The 18,605-nt window shown below is 33.7% G+C and overlaps 1 protein-coding gene across 2 annotated transcripts in view; it reads right to left on the bottom strand.

Moving 5' to 3' along the window:
- Positions 1-18,605, bottom strand: part of KIAA0825 (KIAA0825 ortholog) — a 466,326-nt gene that overhangs the window by 316,013 nt on the left and 131,708 nt on the right. For both annotated transcript variants that reach the window (XR_012513095.1, XM_039470047.2), the window contains exons 8-12: positions 16,819-17,046; positions 15,369-15,634; positions 13,900-14,050; positions 9,131-9,321; positions 6,608-6,790 (exon numbers count right to left, since the gene is read on the bottom strand). Coding sequence is in view for 1 of the 2 variants with exons in the window: in XM_039470047.2 (XP_039325981.1) it covers positions 6,608-6,790; positions 9,131-9,321; positions 13,900-14,050; positions 15,369-15,634; positions 16,819-17,046 (1,019 nt within the window). In the remaining variant the exon portion in view is untranslated. The remainder of the gene's footprint in view (positions 1-6,607; positions 6,791-9,130; positions 9,322-13,899; positions 14,051-15,368; positions 15,635-16,818; positions 17,047-18,605) is intronic.

Below are 18,605 nucleotides of genomic sequence, written 5' to 3'. Positions count from 1 at the left end.
CCATCTGCTAACAAACAAATGGGACAAGATCAGGGGCTTGATTACAATGGAGAAGGATGAAAGAAGGAGTTGTCCAAGATTGGACAAAGAGTGGGATTGTCAAAGGGTATAAAAGGAGAGATGAGTGATATTCTCTAAAAATGTACCAGAGTCTGGATAGAGCCCAAGAAAGTGAGGGTATGAGGAGGACCATGCAACTGCCAGAGAGCAAGGAAAAGGAGGGTGCCAGTACAATGTGACAGGAGATGCAGCAGGCAGCCTGGAGAGAAAGGCACTCTCAAAGGAAGAGAAAGACTCTGAGAGAAGGATGGGACAAGACATAGAACACTTGATGAGACAGCAGGGGAACTGGAGAATGTGGACAAAGATACTACATATCTTTGTAGACTATGCCTACATTCCCTTCCACTTTAATAAAATCACTTTGCATAAAATCCCTATCTGTCTGGTTATCTGAGAGCCACCTCATTTCTCTAAGAATGAATACTTCACTGTCGTGTTCAGGTAGCTCCATTGATTGCTCTACCTCCAAAGCTTCTCTAAGTCTTCTCTCACTACCCTGTCTAAAATATCTCCCCTTTTACAACCTCATCCCCTCTCTATGCCCTAATTTTGGTCTGTTTGTTTATAGGATTTAACTCTGCCTCCAATTCCTTTCCATTACTTTCTTATCTGCTCCATACCCCAAGGGTAAGGTCATCAAAGGTTATATAGAGGTGGTGTATGGGCGCATGCAGGAACTGAAGCCAGAGAGCCTGGGCTTATATCCAGAATGTGCTTTTATTAACAGGCAATGCTAGTGGCAATATATTTACCCTCAGTTTTCTCATTTGTAAAATGGGGATTAAAATAGTAAATCACCTCACAGGGTCAGTGTGAAGATTAAGTGAAATAATGTATTTAAAGGATTTAGCAAAATGTCTTGTACACAGTAAGTGCCCTATATAAATAAGATATCATTATAATAACAACAGTTAGAAATTGTTCCTTAAAAAGTCTATGGCCATTTCAAAATGGACATGAAATTCCTGATAGTCTAAATGGTTGCCTAGCTACAGTTTTATCCTCATAACTAGACAAAATAATGGAGGATCTAATAATAATAGCATGGTGATTTAGTACCCAAATTTCTTAGACGACAAACCACTGGCAATATGGTATTTATCTGAGCATTTCTGCCAGTACCTAAACTCTTTTACCCCACTGACAGTTTCTCAGTCATACTGGTTACAGTAAGGTTATTTGGCTATAAGAGATATTATGGCAGATGTTTATGGTCTCAAAGGGAGTGAGATCTGTATGAGCATTTAATTCCACAGCAAGATCCCAAATTAGTTTCATTATTCTAGAGTATAACAGGGTGAAAATTGGCCCACAAGCCTCAATGGGAGAATGAAATTGTGAGCTAGCTATTAGATAACCTCTAATGATGCTTTGGTATATAGTTAAAAGACAGGATGCTCTAAATAATTCATAGTGGAGAGTAAAATACAATTGTATGAGCCATAGAATTATATTTTTCACAAGACAAAAGAATTTTGATACAGCAAATTTAAATACTTTCTTAAAAATAAATGTCTATAAGTTTGAAGCAGGATACATTTCTTCACATTCCCAAATGAACACACTAGAAAGATGACTTTGCTTAAGGGGAAAAGAGTGAATTTTGGAAAATTCCTTGCCTTTGCCCTTCCTCCAACCTCAAGTAACCATGCCTCTTCCTAGCATTAGCATCATACAGTCTCTGTGCTGACCATGCCAGCACTCTGTCCTAGATTCACTCTCTCTGGGTTCTCTGATCTACACCTATGTTGCTGGCATTCATTTTTTTTTTCTTTAACAAAACTGATCAGCTCTTTAGGCTGATGTAGCCAGATGCTGAAAGGAGATAAAACCCAAAGTACATCAAAAGTGGGAACAGCTGATGAACTATAAAGAGTTAGCTGGGTTTTATGCTTCCTTGTGCCATGCTGCTTTTGGCTGTCCTCCCAGGAGAAATGGGTCTCATAATATGATGCTAATGGAATAAACCTCCAAGACTGAATTAAGGTAGCCCAAGGATGTGAGTTCTCTGTGAGTGGAGGGTCAGGTTAGACTTCTTGAGTCATCTGTGCCTACCATAGTGCCTGGGCCACTGGAGGCATTCAGTAAGTAATACCAAGAGAAGACCACAACCTTAGAAAGGGCAGAAATAGTGTGAAACTGAATGACTAAGATAGCACTGGAAAGCTTGAGATAACTGAGGACATGTGAACCTTTCTGATGGCCCTAGAATCACAGAAAACGATCTATGAATACCAAATTCAAGATTCTAAAAAGAATTCTAAGTAGCTGCTTCGCTGTCATAATCCAGCATTTTACCGGAGACTGTAAGTTGTTGCCTAAATGTCATTAAACGACATTTAAATGCCTTGAATTTCTCGTGATGAAGATAACTATTTGAGGTTAGTGAATGATAATTTGAGGTTAGAGAATGACTGGTACAATGCTAGGCCCATAGTAGATAGATGGTAAATACATGGTAAAAGAAAGAAAGAATAAATAAAATGTATTACCAGACCTTCCTTAGTTAAAAGGAGGATGAGTTTAAAGGGCCATCTATGAAGAACAGTTGTGGGTGGTAGACAGCCAAAGGGCAGGCTCGGAACATAACATGAGATGGAGAGGGAGAAAGACCGGACCTCAGGGTATACCAGGAGCCAGCCAGTAGAATATTCTAGGAGCAGCCCTTCTCTAAATTTAATGACTGGCTCCTTTTGAGTATTTCAACCTTATTAGGATGACACATAAAGCTGTTGAATTTTGTATTTTTTAAAAATGAGATTCCCCTTTAAAAATAATGTTTAGAGGAAGGTGGATAAAGAGAGTCACTGAACTTAAACAAAATGGCTAAGACAAGAAACTTCACTTTCTGGAAAATTTTGCATGCTGCTAGATTATTTTTTTAAACATTTTAAATATATTTCAATTTCCATTTGTTTTCACAACTTTATTGAGATATATAATTCATATACCAAAAGATTTCCCCATTTAAAGTATACAATTAGATGGTTTATACTATATTCATGGAACTGCATAACCTTCATAAGTATCTAATTTTAGAATATTTTATTCTCAAATGAAACTCTGTATCCATTAGCAGTCACTCTCCATTCCCTCCTCCCCTCAGCTTCTGGTAATCATTGATCTACTCTGTCTCTATGGATTTACCTATTCTGGACATTTCTAATAAATAGAATGAAATGATATGTGGGCTCTTGTGTCTGGCTTTTTTCATTTAGCATGTTTCTGAGGTTCTTCCCTGTGGCAGCATGAATAAGCACTTTATTCCTCTTTATTCCTGAATAATATTCCACTGTATGGATATGCCACATTTTATGTATCCATTCACTAGTTGGTAGATATTTGGCTGCTTCCACATTGTTATTTAGAAAAATGCTGCTATACAAATTTTTGTATGGACATAACATTTTGAGCACTCCTACACAAATTTTTATGTGGACATAATATTTTCTTTGTTGGGTCATATGATGATATGCTCAACATTTCACATAAGCATATTCTATGCTTAACACTTTGAGGACCTGCCTATTTTCCAAGGTATGCCAGCCACTCCTGAGGTAGAAAAGCAAAGGCCTATTTTGTTTTCTGAGAAACAGTGAAATAGTTTCTTTTTTAAAAAAAAGGATAAGGCCATAAACTCAAAAGGCATAACATGAGTTTGAAACAGAACTATAGACAGAGCATTGGATTTTGGTGACTAAAAAGCCTATGAGTGACAACAAATGGACCCCAAGATGAGGCTGCTATTCCTTGGCTTAGTGATCCACCTTCTGGCGTATTTCTGAAGACTCTAGCCTTTGCATGGTTTGTTGGCAGTTGTATTGAAATCCCACACTTCCATCTTATTAAATGTTGAGATAGCCCACTTTCAGGAAGTTTCTACTATTAGGACTTTTGATATAATACATCAAAACATTTGGGTAAATGAAGATATAGAAATTAGATATAGATATGAAATTTATTGCTTAATTCTACCTTTTATTATAGATTTAGGGAGGACAATATTATTTCAATTTAAAAAAATTTCATCAGCTGTTCTTAAATTACTTTTGACAGATATTACATCTTGCTCACTGATATATCTCTTGTCTTTAATCATAGGGGCTAGAGAGGCAACAACAATTGTTGAATTGAAACTAAATTACCTTTATGCAATAGTCTAGTAATTAATTTTTAACCTGCTATACATGAACTAAAACTAAAGTCTATGCATCCAAAATGCAACATATGAAACCACTGTGTGGGGATGTGTATGAACATGTATGTGAATATGCTTCTCAACCTAGCAGTTTAACTGCCTTTATGAAATAATTATAAGTGATAAGCACTTCGGAAAATACACGGTGAATATTTTCTGTTTCAGCAGGTTCCTTTCCCTGGAGAACAAAGCTGAAGTACTCCTTTTACAACATTCTAACAGGAATCTATAAAGGCGAGTTAAAAAAGAACACATATTTTTGCAAACGGTTTCATTTTTCCTGAAAAGACTTTAAAATCATGTACTCCTGTCCAGAGATTTGGTGGTCCTATGCTAAGCTCAGAAAGGAAAACACATCTAGTTTTTCTGTTAGAACTACTTCAAATAAAGGCAGTCACCTTCTAAAAGGGCATATTGCATAGAGTGACAGATATCAGGTACAGTTTATAAAAATTCGATACTATTAATATTTGTTGGCTACTTTTCACTAATTCCTCAAAGAATGTGATTTAATTTTTTAATGTGAGATTCACAGTTTTTTCTAACATGCTAATAGTATGACAGATTTTTATCTTGGATGTGCAAAAAAGCTCAATAAGTCAATAGTGTTTTTGCAACACACAAATATATTTTTCTCTAGTTGGCAAATAACATGCTGCCCTGTAGATTTCCTTTGTCAATACAAAGCAAAGTATATTTCAAATATTAGATTTATAGTCTAAGAAAACAATCACGACATTTAAACAAACATAAATGTATAAAACTTTTGAAATTTTTTGAACTAAGAAATATTTAAAAAGAATTAAAATATATTTAGGTTTTTGTTCATGCTTCAAAGCAATATAGCTATCTATGTTTTATATTAAGATAAACCAGAGGCAGCGCTTAGCGTAAAATGTTCAGTAATCCTGGTTGAAATTAGCAATTTAAATTTGCTGAATGAGGTTACAGTGCAATATCTAATGCACAAATCATAGAGATTTGAGTAATTGCATAGTTGTTAAAAAATGTATCAAAAAGCCATAGGTTAACAATAATGAATGTATGTTACATTATTATTAAAATATGCAATCTTTGATAATAATTTATTTGTTTTACAAATGCATTGGGGGGCTAAAATTTTTCAATTCATCTGTGACAAAGCATGAAATTCAATATTGCTCACCATGACCAATCCATGAAATTTGTCAACTTTGTTCCTGATTTTCACAGGGCCTTCCTCTTAGATGAAATGACCCATTGAACTGAGAGCATAGCAATTTTTTCATTTATGGTAAATCAGTTTAGTTTCCTAGGATTTATTATGGGCTTCAGACTTGAGATTTTTATGATTATGAACCATTATGTACATAATATCAACCGTATGGCAATTTATCTCACTGTTTCTTTCTCTGTCTGAAAGAATTCTCCATTTCTAAAAGTAGCTCTCAACTTGGGTTGCTAGAAGGAACACTCTGTAAACAATGGGCTTATTGAAAGTCAGAGTAGGTAAAAATTATGTGGAAGCTGAAATCAAAGCAGTTAATTACCTTAGGGATATCTAATAGAAATGTCTCAAAATTTATGGAAAATTAAGATTCGTATGTTGCTTTTACCAGAATGTTTTGCAAAGAAACACTTGACCTGATTTAGCCTTAGAAATAGACATATGTAAAATTTGACTACCCATGAAGATACAATTATGTAGTTAAAAAATGAAAGTGGAGGAGGATATAAACAAAATGGTATTAATGTTTTATTGTAAGACTCTTCTAACCTCCTCTATAACATTACAGATCTGAATTGAATTAACAAGAAATCAAAAGTAATTTCATGTTTCTAGATTTCTCTAAATCTTATTTGTTGAGCTAAGTAAAATATTTCCACACTTAAAAAATGTAATCATTATTTCTATTTCCATTTGCCATTACTAGTTGAGGTACGTCTCAAATATAGTTTTCTTTTTCATAGAGTATCAAAAAATCACTATGATAATTAGGCCATCAATATAATCTGATCATTTAAACAACCCAAATAGTGAAGCTAAAAATGTTCCTGATTGTATCAGAACTTTATCAGCTGAGTGGCATTGACCAATAGAGACATAACACACTTTTGGGCACTGAGTTGCACTGAGAATTATGAAACCCCTGTTGGTTTGTGTTAGTTTGATCACAAAATGGCGGCTATTGCTGCCCACAGTTTGTGTTAGTTTTAATAAATGGCCTAGTACACAGTCTCAAAATGCAATTCAAAAGATTTCTACTTGTAATTTTACGTTATTCAATAAGTGTTATGAAAATAACTTTGTTAATCATATTATTATATATCAATAATAGGTAAAAGGAAAATACATTTGATACTTACTTATATAATTCTGTTAATGGTGAAGTCAAAATGACTAATGTTGTAAACAGATTATTACAATGGGTATGAATTTTAAAAATTGTATTATCTGTATGCTCATGAGGATTCAAAAGTTTTCGTACAGATGTACAAACTGACCATAACATGTTCTCAGTGCATATTAAAATTGTTGTGACATCAAGTCTATTGGAAAGAAAGAAAAGAAAATCATGTTAAATAAAATAATGTTTCTGCTTGGTAGGCACTTTCATTCATATCTCTTATAATAAGCATATGTAAGAATAGAAAAATTCAGTTAGACACTGGAGCTTCAGAGATCAAAATCAAATAGAAAGTATAAAAGACACTCTTTGAGTTTCTAGGTGTTAGGTGACCCACAATACCTTTATTTTTAGGGATGGTGAGCTCTGTAATAGTGTTTAAGGAGTGCTTTTAAAAAAATGTTTATTTTACATCATTAGGATTCTGCTCAAGAAATTCAAGAGATCTCAGAAATTACACTGAGCAAAAGAGAAGCTAGATGAAAAGAAAAATTTGCTATTATCCATATATATGCATGATAGGTTAAAATTCGAGGGCAAAACAATTCTCCTCACTCATGTGTAAGCTGTCAAATAAAAAGTTACAAGATTGGTAACATGTTCTCCTAGCAAATGGGAAATGAGAAGAAAAGACAAGCAAAGCTCAAGTCAAGAAGCCTATAGTTTCAGAAATGTTTAATATTAAATATATGGAAAATATGCTGTATTATTTATCTTACTTATAGACTTATTTCTTTGTTTTCATCTCTTGAGTTTTAATAGGGACCCAAAGATCTTTTTAATTATTATTTTGTCATATAACTAAATTGAATAGATATCAGTTTGTTTCTTCTTTTTTTCTTTTAAATTCAGGAGTGAAGAAACAGAAGATGAAAAGTTTGAAGTGATAAGAAAAATGTAAGTTTGAAGATCTTTTGAAGTGACACTTTTGTCTCAAATTTATTATATATAATACATATTATATATTAATAATATATGACACATATATAAATTGTATATATGGCTTGATTATGTGACATTTGGAGGCTACTGGAATACAAAAATAATCAATAATGGCCTTTAGGAAGGTTTAATTTTAGTTTGTATATGCTTTTTCTAATTGCTAGATAAATAATTACTAATCCAGTATATATGTAGACACACACACACACACACACACACACACACACACACACAATCTGATTTACTAACGGTGGTTTAGGATTAACCAGTCAAATAAAATTATTTATATATTTTACTTAAAAAACTAGAAGAAATACTTCTAGCATTGCATGACATTTTTATGCAAAAACACAGAAAATAAAAAGGAAAAGTCTCCATTGTACAGTTAATTAATTAAATATACAACCCATTTCTACCTATTTCATGAGCTAACAGTAAAGCTGATTTCACAAATATCTCATAATGACTTGCCATTTCATAATCAAAAGTGATTTATGCTACCTAAGGAAAAGAATGAAGGTATTCATTGCTTTCAAAAGGAATTTTCCATCTATTCTTCAGAGTCCAATTTTTTTAAAAAAGTCTGGTCAGTAATTCAAAACAGCCTGTGCAAAATACCATATTTATGAAACACTGCAGCAGGACCTAAATGCCCTTCAAATGGCAGTATGCTTTACAAGAACATGATCAGGAAATGATTCCTCCTGCCCAAAAAAAAAAAAAAAAAAAAAAAAAAAAAAAAAAAAAAAAGCCTAAAAGCCTCCGACGTCTGTAAGTTTCTTCTAAAATATATCTGAAAAAAGTTTATTCTACCTAAAAAATCTGAATCATATTACACAGAATATTTACAACAAAAACCTTTTCTTCATCTATACACAAGACCTTTGTAGTCTTGTAAGCACATTCATATATTCATTGCCTAGATAACTCATAGAATTGTACTATAATTCAGTCTTATTTAATACTCACTGACTGTTACTCCTCATTTTCTGTGATTTCATACTTTGTTTAACTGGCTTTTGTAATAAACAGTGAAATGAAAGGAAAAAAAGTGTTAGAATATATTAGGAAGAAAAATAATTAGACAAAATAGTTTTCTTAATGAAGATGAACTTCCATATTTAAAGGCTTAAGAAAAAACTAAAATCTCCTGGTTGCCTAGAAGCTCAAAATCAAATTAGTCAAATTGACTGCTCCATCATGGCATGGATGCTTTGTTATCAATTTCAGGGCCTTAATTTTCTATTTTTATCTTATTAACATTTGTAGATCTATGTCCTAGATTATAAGATACCTTGAATCATTCTTTAGATACAAGTGGGTTCTATAAATTTTAAGGAGTAAAAAGAACACATTTACTTTGATTCAGGTTTCATATTTTCACTTAAATAACTCAGGAAAATAGAATATGATTTCTTTTCAGATGTTAGAAACATGTTAAAATATATAAGGAGTATGCCATGAGATTCAGAATTACATTCTGTTTATACCAACTGATAAAGTTTTCTTGAAAAGCAACGTTTTTCAGAACTTCAATTACCTTAACTGTGGAGTTCTCTTATGGCTGGGGTGAGCCCGGGCATATCTGGAGGCAAGTAGACCCAAAGATTTCTCCAACACTTCTGCTAGAATCTCCTGGGCTAACTTAGGAGGCAGAATGGTCCAGAGATCATGATGAAGAGCCCAGCAGAAATAATGCCACATCTGGATCGAGAAGGAACATCTTTCCCCCTGGCAAAACCACCACATGTTAAACCATAGAATTACGTCTTCCAAAATGTCAATTTGCTTCCTATGAACCTAATTAGTTCAGGCTGAAAGGAAATAGCTAAAGAGTTTGACACACTAGCAGACCAACAAAGGTTTTTGGCAAGATGTAAAACATCCTTATTGACAAAGGAACAGATGTTTTATTTAAATTATGAGACTAGATATTCTAGTGCAAATCCAGACCACAAATATTTAACCTAGCATAGCCTTGATTTACCTACTCCTAGCCTATGGTTTAAAATTTATTTTTAAACAACTTGCTTTGTAGTTGCTGAAAAAGTCATGCTAGCTTGTTTAAGACAGTGGACTGATTCTTCTAACATTAAAATCTATTTAAATCATTTCAGTAGGTATATTTTTCTGAGCCTATTAGCATCATTGATGTAATTTTATAAATGTTTCAGATTTCACATTATAATGAAGTGACAGGAGTAAAAAGAAACTCGGATACTGCATTCTTAGGAACATTCTTGAAACCAAGGGGGATGGGTAACTATCAAAGATTATTACATTAGGCTATTTTGCCTATGTTATTTAAATAACAATACTAGAAACAGATAACCACAAAAATCTGAGTTTACAAGATTCTTTAAAGCCTAAGTACATATTATCACCATTTCTTAGTATTTTTTATGGCATTTCATACTTTTAAAGAGTCATATTTTCATTTGTTTCCACCCCTGTACAGATCTCTTTCTGTGTGCCAAATTTTCTGACTGCAGAGGAAGAGCTAACAACGGCCAAGGCAAAGGGGAACAGGCAGAAAGAAGGTGGCCTCAAGTGATTTACAAGCATTAATCAGGTAAAGCGTCCTCTCAGGAAGGTATGCTAGTAGTTTCACCTCATTTTCTTCAAATCAGATCAAATGATTATTTGAAATAGGAAGATTAGAATTCATTCCTCAAGCATTATCTTGATTATGTTAATATACCAAAAGTTAAACTAGTAAAATTTCCTCTTACATTCCAAGTGGTTATCTCTTACTTAAAAATTCTGCTTTTTCCACTATTTGTATTTGTCAGACAAATGTCATCTAAAAAAATATCTGCTGTTCTTTTATGTCAAAAGTTGACAGTTTCTTATGCAGACACTCTCTTCAGTATTTTCTTAATGTATTACTCTTCCGGTAGTTTCTTTGATTACATATCTTCTGCAGTCACGGTAACAATAGTAATTTATAGTTATTATCTACTGACTTCCATATAGCATTTATAAATGTGTAGAATTTGTATTCCTTGGGTAAGAAACTTGGGTATCAAAATGTCAGAGTCAAGTTCAAACTGGAGGGGACTTTGGCCACTGGCTTCTGATTTCCTAATTAGATGGCTATCTAAACTCTAAGAAAAAGAAATTGTGAAACTAATGCTGAAGCAGCAAAGTTACAGTTTCTTATGCTTTCTTTGTTGTGTGTTTTGATGAATACTTTTTCAACTAAGAAAGGAGTTTTAATGCTTGATTTTCTCATACTTTTTTTGTTGCATGTAAATTAAACCAAAACTGACCCAGCTGATACAGTGACTAATATGAATGATTTACACTAACTTTCCCCATGGCAATGGGTGAAATGTAACATGATCAGAATGATTTCTCATGTTCTTCAAAATATGAATAAACTTCCTTCACAGCTATCATTTAGTGATAAATGAGAAATAAAAGTAACTTTAGGCACACAGATTTCTTCTCTTAAAAGTAAAAAAATACTTATTTTAAGACTTTTAAAAATATAAACTTCATGCTTAAAATATTTCAAATAGGTCTTCTAACAATTATTTTTAAAATTCATACAACTTCAGTGTACGCAGGATTTTCATTAAACTAAATGTAATTCATTTATTTTTCTGACCTGTTTCCTTATTTGTTGTCGTTTCAAAAGTATTCTGCTAGTAAACATCTGTTATTTTTGCAGACCCACTATAATGTAAACAGATGTGAGCTTTTATTTAGATTATGTATCAGGAAACAAGCAGTTGGGCTTTATTATAGAAGCCACTCAGTATTATCTTTGAACAGACAATTCTTTATTCTTCAACTATTGAAAAACACTAGTTCCTAAAACTGAGCAGATGTCAACTATACTAAAAGCTTAATTTTAAACATGTAATCTGAACACCCACTGCGCCATCGTGACCAGTACCTCATCAGAGAGATACAGAACTCTTTAACTCCCTCAACCTGACAGTTTAGAAAATGGAAATAATGTATCAGCATCTAACTTGCTATCACAAAACATGAGCAAATACTGCTGCGTATCTTGTAAATTATTTTACTATTTCTTTACTATGCTCTGCACATGGAGATAGGTTCCCTTGAGATCTCTATCCTACCCTTCACCTCCAGTCAGGCAGATATCATCTTTTTCCCTCTCAAAGCAGGCCTGCCAAAAATATAATAGTTCTGTTTCACAAATCAGTTGGAATAATGGGGAGAGGAGAAGAAAGGGGTGCAGTAAGCAAGACAAAACCATGTCAGGTACTCCAGTTGTCAAAACAGTTTAAAATCAGTGCTATTTTTAGAAGGTTCTTATTTTTGATACATAAAAAAGCAGTATCACTTTATTTTTCTGAGAATAAGTAACAACCACTAACTCTGCAATTAAATTGTAACTACTGACCATGTAAGTATATGGAAGCTACAGTACCATGTAATCACAGGGTAACTATCTTGTTATTTCCGTCTTTGAAGCTAAAGCCTTGTCATAAGATCTAAGAGCTGCATGTTACATGGTAATTTGTTGGCTTTTAAAATACTTGGTAACTTCAATAACAGGTTCTCAATGCATCCACTTATTTACACTGTACGACTCTTCTAGCTCCCAATGTGCATAAGAGGAAACATAACACCCCTATGTTGAACATACAGTGAGATGATACCTGTTCTTCATGGAAAACATCATATAAAATTGCTCATTAGTAGTACACTGACATATTGAAATAGTTTGAAACATGAGATGGATTCATTTTCAAACACTCTGTTTACTTCAAGGCAAATAAGGAAAATATGATGTTTCCAGGAGAGGGGAAGACCAATACTTTCATTCTTATCTCAGGCTACCAGCTGCACCATACCACTTTCTCTTTCTCATTCTGCTCGCTGCTTCCATGACTATTTGAAGTATGTCAGATTTGGAAAACTCTATATGGATGCTCTTGCAAAAAGAAAAACTCTCTGGGAAGGGCCTCTAAAGGAGAGATGAAATGGCCTTAGAAAAAGTGGAAAGTTCTTTAAGAGAGCTTCTTATTAGCTGCTCCTCTCTGTTATAGCAACATTTATTATGATAATAACTGAGGCATACATGAAACCACAGGAACCTTCAGTGCCTGCGAGGTGACAGGAGTGATTCTGTTGAATAAAACTCCGCTATGTTTTTCTCAATATCCTATAGTAATTAGGACAATCAAGAAAATGAAAGTCATAAACTTCAATCTAAAGGAAAAGGTAAAATAGAAAAGGTAATGAAGCTGGGCAGGGCTGTTGAATTTTTTTTTTTAACCCTGATTATTAAGATATTATAAATGTTTCACTCTGCCCTGGAATCAACTTCAAGGAATTTCAAATATTGTGGTCTGTGCACAATCAATGAGATTTAGGTGAAGGGAAACCAATGAAGCTTGATGATGAATAATTTTAATTGATCCTGGGTTTGGTTGCACTGGGAATCATTAGGCTTCAATTTACTAAAATCTGGGATTTCAAAACATAAACTAAATGAAAATAGGTAAGCTATAAATGATCAGATGAGTCTTTTTTTTTTTTTTTTTTTTTTTTTTGAGATGGAGTCTCACTCTGTTGCCCAGGCTGGAGTGCAGTGACTGGATCTCAGCTCATTGCAACCTCGTCTCCTAGGTTCAAGGAATCCTCCTGCCTCAGCCTCCTGAGTAGCTGGAATTACAGAAATACACCACCACACCCAGCTAATTGTTTGTATTTTTACTACGGATGGGGTTTCACCATGTTGGCCAGGAGGGTCTCAAAGCCCTCACCTCATGTGATCTGTCCACCTCAGCCTCCCAAAGTACTAGGATTACAGGCATGAGCCACTGCGCCCAGCCTCAGATGGGTCTTAAAGCATACTCATAAGAACGTATGATGAGAAGGAAAAAAATAAGCACAAAGAATAAAGCTGCTTAATAAAAGGTATTTATCAAACACGGATGGAAACATATAACAAGAAAAAATGCAAGGATATCCATAACTAACTGGTCCTTTTGGAAAAAATACAAGGTTGTAGCATTTTGGCATTGTTATCTCTTTGAGTTTTCATTGTATCCCATTATATTCCAACTTATATAGCAGTGCAACATTGCAGCTCAAATGAGGTTATTTTTACTTTTAAGCAGAAGGAGAGTTCTGATGTCTAATTTGTTTCAGGTTTTTAAAAACAGTATTTTTCCTAAGTATGAATTCAATATTTAAAAAATATTATCCTAACAGCCTTCATGTATTAGTAATGCCAAACTCATGTTTCTAATTAGCCAGAAAGCAGGTAGGCAGTAAAACATATTTGTGTAAAAAGGAAGGATAGTAAACTTAACTTCACACCTCATAAAAAGCTTTGTAGTCATCCCAGTGGTGGCTCTCAGCATCCTGTAAAATGCTTGTAGCACAAACTCTGACGCAGTAGTTCGTAACCTGAAACTGTAGAGCGTTGATGAATTCCTGATATCGTTGGACAGGCACCAGGAATATGGGTCTGTTCAGAGAGAATGATCAAAGAGACAGAGATTTAAGGCCTGTGTAGTAGGAGATAACAATCTCCAGTACTACAAATGGTTTTGATTATTAGATATCAATCATTCATTTCCTCTTAATGCTGAAGTTTGCATCCACATTCACTTTCCAAAAAGGAAAAAAAAAAGGCTGGTCTTTGTTTCACAAGCCCTTTGGAAACATACATCTGCTGTTCTACAAATATGCACTTCAATTTGAGACAAACTGTATTGTCAATACATCATTCAAAAATAAAAGTATGCTTTGTAAACCTATTATTAAGAGTTCAGTGCATTATTTAGGCATTAGGTTATTGTTATTACTAGAGAACAACATGCACTTGTCAGAACCAACTTTTATAAAGCTATCAAATGTCCCACAAACACATTATTTTTAAAAATTGTAATTTTGTAGATATCAATTATCTCATAAACTGTTTTTTAAAATTCTACAGAAATGTTACAATGATTTCTGGCACATTTTGTTTATAAATTCAAGCATGAATCACAACATCTGACTACTTACAAGAATTAAAGATATTATCACAGTTACACCCTAACCAAATTCATTTAACTTTTATTTTTAGCTATGAATACTACACTGTTTTCTTTCATAACCAACGGGCTATAAAGGCTGGATAAAGATTATAGAATAGATTCCTGGGGTCACAAGTGACTGCTAAGTCCACATGTTTCCTTTGCAAGAAGCTGTGTTATATCTAGAGAGTGTAAGGGCAACCAGAAAGACCATGTGATAATTAATGCCTGTGGTCATTTTTATCTCTATACAGAAAACATACTGCAGTTTTAGATTACAAATACATGAAAATTAAGACTGCAGATGCTTTCTCTTCAAATATTACAGTTCACTACTAAATGGCTGTCTTGAAATAGGTTTACATTGATCATTAAAATAGATTACAATGCATTTATTTTCTAAGTCTGCTCCATGAGACAAGAAGTTTATTTGTCCTTTTCAGTGTGGTCAGTATAATGTACCTTACAAAATGAAAGGATGCATTTACTCATGTAATAACATGCAGAAAATAGTTGCGCTGGATTAGGGTGTAACTAGGGTCTTTTCAGTGTGCCTTTAGAGAGGGTACCTTTCTTTCTATTATCGAATATATCCTATACTCCACCTTTTTGATATTTCCTAGATAAGACTAATGAAAATAATTCACCATGTTAATTATTATTTTCTCTTTCTCAAATCTTATTATTAAAATTTCATTCCTGTGATATCCAAAGACATCACCTTTCTTTAAGCATGGCCATCAACTTAATTTAAACAACACTTACTTTTTAGTAATTTCCTTCATCAAATTATCATATTGCTTGAAATACTGGAAGACATACACCGCTGTGGAGAGGAGTGTGTGCAAGTTTTTCAGGGGAGCTTTGGAAGGAACCTCCTTGGCTCTCTCTTGCAGTCTCTGCAGGACAGCTGTTGCCACTTTACAACAGGCTTCCATCAAGTTTGCTCTAATTTCCTGAAAAGAATCATCTCTGCATGCCAGAGCCAGTGGAAGCATTGTGTCAAGTTTTTCCATGATGTCAGAACAAAACTAGGGAGAAATAAATGTGGCACTGAGTTATTTGTATCCTGACAGCACCAACTAATTTATGGACAGTGGAGCCAAATTCCTAAATAATGAATTTGGCATCAAACATAAACATAATGATGCAGCTTTGTAATAATCGATTTCTCAGTTGTAGAAAGTTAAATGTTTTGTGTCAAATAAGGAAATACCAAAATGATGCTTCTCTACATATAACCTGCAAACCTTATGCTTACCAGACAGACATTATGAAAAACTCATGAGCCAGCTTTACATGATAATACCTTTAACTGTAGTTAGTAGGACTCAGAAAATATATATCCTTGATATTAATGTTTGCATTATTTTTTAATTTATTCTAATTTTCTTTTGCTAAATTGCCATAAAGGTTTTTTTTTTAATTAAATGCCACATATAAATGTCAGTTTAATTTAAATAATCTAGAAGAATCAGAAACAATGTCATGTAGCATCCTCTTATTGGTAGGGTGTCAGCAACTTTTAGAAGTGATGAGTCTAGCGTTTCACTATTTATTATCTTCTCTTTCTTAATGGCAGAAGGGAGGTGTGGTGAATGGAAAAGTAAAGCCTATCTCCACATCGGATCAGTCAATAGAGTTCCCTAGGGAATGTTCTGGAGCCTTAGTGTGACAGTGGCAGAATAAGGAGGTCATCTTCAAAAATTATCTTTTAAGAATATCCCAATCATAGGTTGCTGAACTCATTCTGGGTTTAATGCCAAGTGACTATATTTACCTCCTATTTTCTCAGTGTGTTCTGTGACTTTCAGAACACCTATGGAGATGTAAGACGGATACTAATGAGACGAAAAGCTCATTAAAGTGTTAATGAAGATTTCTTAAGTGCCCAAACCAAGAAAAGACAGTAATTCCTTCAACCTCCTAAATTTTCCTGGAGTCATTCAAAGGTGTAATCAAAACAGGTGGTTTTCCCAGCTCCCCATTAAGTCACAGAGGCCCCTTTTTTGTTGCCTCAGATTCATGGAGCAACAAGCTAGGACCAAGTGTAAGTCCTTTTGGGCAGCAGTGGCCTGTGGATACCACTGAAGAAAACTGGTACTGGGTCGAGTACCAACCATTTGCCAAGGGACTCCATTTGATTTACTATACTAGTATACTAAAATAAATCCATTATGCCAGTCAGCAGTTTGAAAAGATTTCATATACTTGCTTTTCCAATTTTCTTTGGTTGTTCCTCCTCAGGAAACATGTGACTATCTTGCCAAACTTGCCGGACATTTACAAGGTTCATAGTATAACTCACAGCTGAAGACCTTTCATTTTGTTCCTGCTGAAGAATTTTTTCAGAAAAACTTTCAATTGCAGTTATTATGCAGTGTGCCATGGGAAGAGACACCTCTTTAAATGTACTTCTCCAGTCAAAATCTAGTAAAATAGCCTGAAATATAAATTTATATGAAGTCATGTTAACCTTAATTGAGCAACAAATGTTTCTATTGTTATAGATATAAAATTATTACTTTCATTCAACATGTTGAATATATTCTTTGATATATTGTAGAAGCCCATTCTTACAACCTAAAAAATATTACCTAGTGAATGAAGCAATATACAAAAACATGTGCGTTCTTTACACACAGTAATGTACTGACATTTCATTTTAATTCATCAGTGGATTTAATAAAAAACTTTTTAAAAAATTTAATCTCTTAAATACAGTTCAATAAAGGCATCTTTACAAGAGCAGAAAGCTACACTTACTATTTATCACATAAAACAACCTTTAAATTCAATATATTTAATAAAGTCTAAATTAGATTTTTATAGTCTTTTTTATAGTTTATTGTTAACTATTGCAACATAAGACAGCATTTAATATTCAACCTTTTATTTCCTTTTCACTCACAGAACTCCAGACAAGCCAAAAAACAGCAATAAGAAATAAATTTCTCAGCGAAAACACACCACTGCACTTTCTAGATTTTTACTTGCTTAGAATTTTAGTCTCTCCAGCTGTAAAGTCATAAGCAGCACTACTTTTGTTCTAAGAATGAAGAATTGAAATAATCTGCGCTGTCGTGTTGTGGTGACAGGGGTGTGGTACTTGGAAATGGGTAGAAGGGGTTGAGGTACAGGCTGATGTTATCTTTTTTTCCTTTGTTCTGTGGCTCATAAGGCAATATAATTATAAATGTGTATATATATATATATATATATATATATATATATATATATATATATATTAATAAATGTATATTTCCTCCAAGACTCCTAACGTTCTCTAAAGTTCAAAAGCATTATTGGTACTAGGCTGAACCTATGCTTAGGATTAAACTTGTCCTGTTTTAGTGTAACTTTGTTTATACTAATGTGCCACCTACCTCAACTTCAGAAAACCCTGAGCTCTACGTCTCTGACTGAATCATTTATTTTTCTTGATCTCAAGGGGTTTTTTGCTAGAAAAACAACTGAGCCAAACTGTATAATTTCTATGGTCCCTTTTATTCTAAAATTACTGAAATTATAATCATAAGCCTGATTTTCTTATATATACGACCCATTCAGAAATAATTTATTCTTTAAATATCTGTACAAAGTAATAAAGGTAATTCATTTTTCAGAGCTAAAATTATATGATTCCATGACTCTGATGACTCATGTCATCAGAAAAAATGGCTTTTGTGTTCATTACGCTCATAACTAAGTTGTAATGGACCTTTCTAAAGACTATTTGGATCTCAAGCATGATAGGGCCTAAAACACATCTCTCTTATCTTATATTTGCATAAAATTTGTCAAAAATGGTCCAGGTGCGGTGGCTCATGCCTGTAATCCCAGCACTTTGGGAGGCTGAGGTGGGCAGACCAGGAGATCGAGACCATCCTGGTTAAAACGGTGAAACCCCGTCTCTACTAAAAATACAATAATTAGCTGGGCATGGTGGCACATGCCTATAGTCCCAGCTACTTGGGAGGCTGAGGTAGGAGAATTTCTTGA

This window comes from Saimiri boliviensis, chromosome 1 (assembly GCF_048565385.1).
Source record: "Saimiri boliviensis isolate mSaiBol1 chromosome 1, mSaiBol1.pri, whole genome shotgun sequence".
Lineage (NCBI taxonomy): Eukaryota > Metazoa > Chordata > Mammalia > Primates > Cebidae > Saimiri > Saimiri boliviensis.
This window is presented reverse-complemented; position numbering and strand designations above follow the sequence as displayed.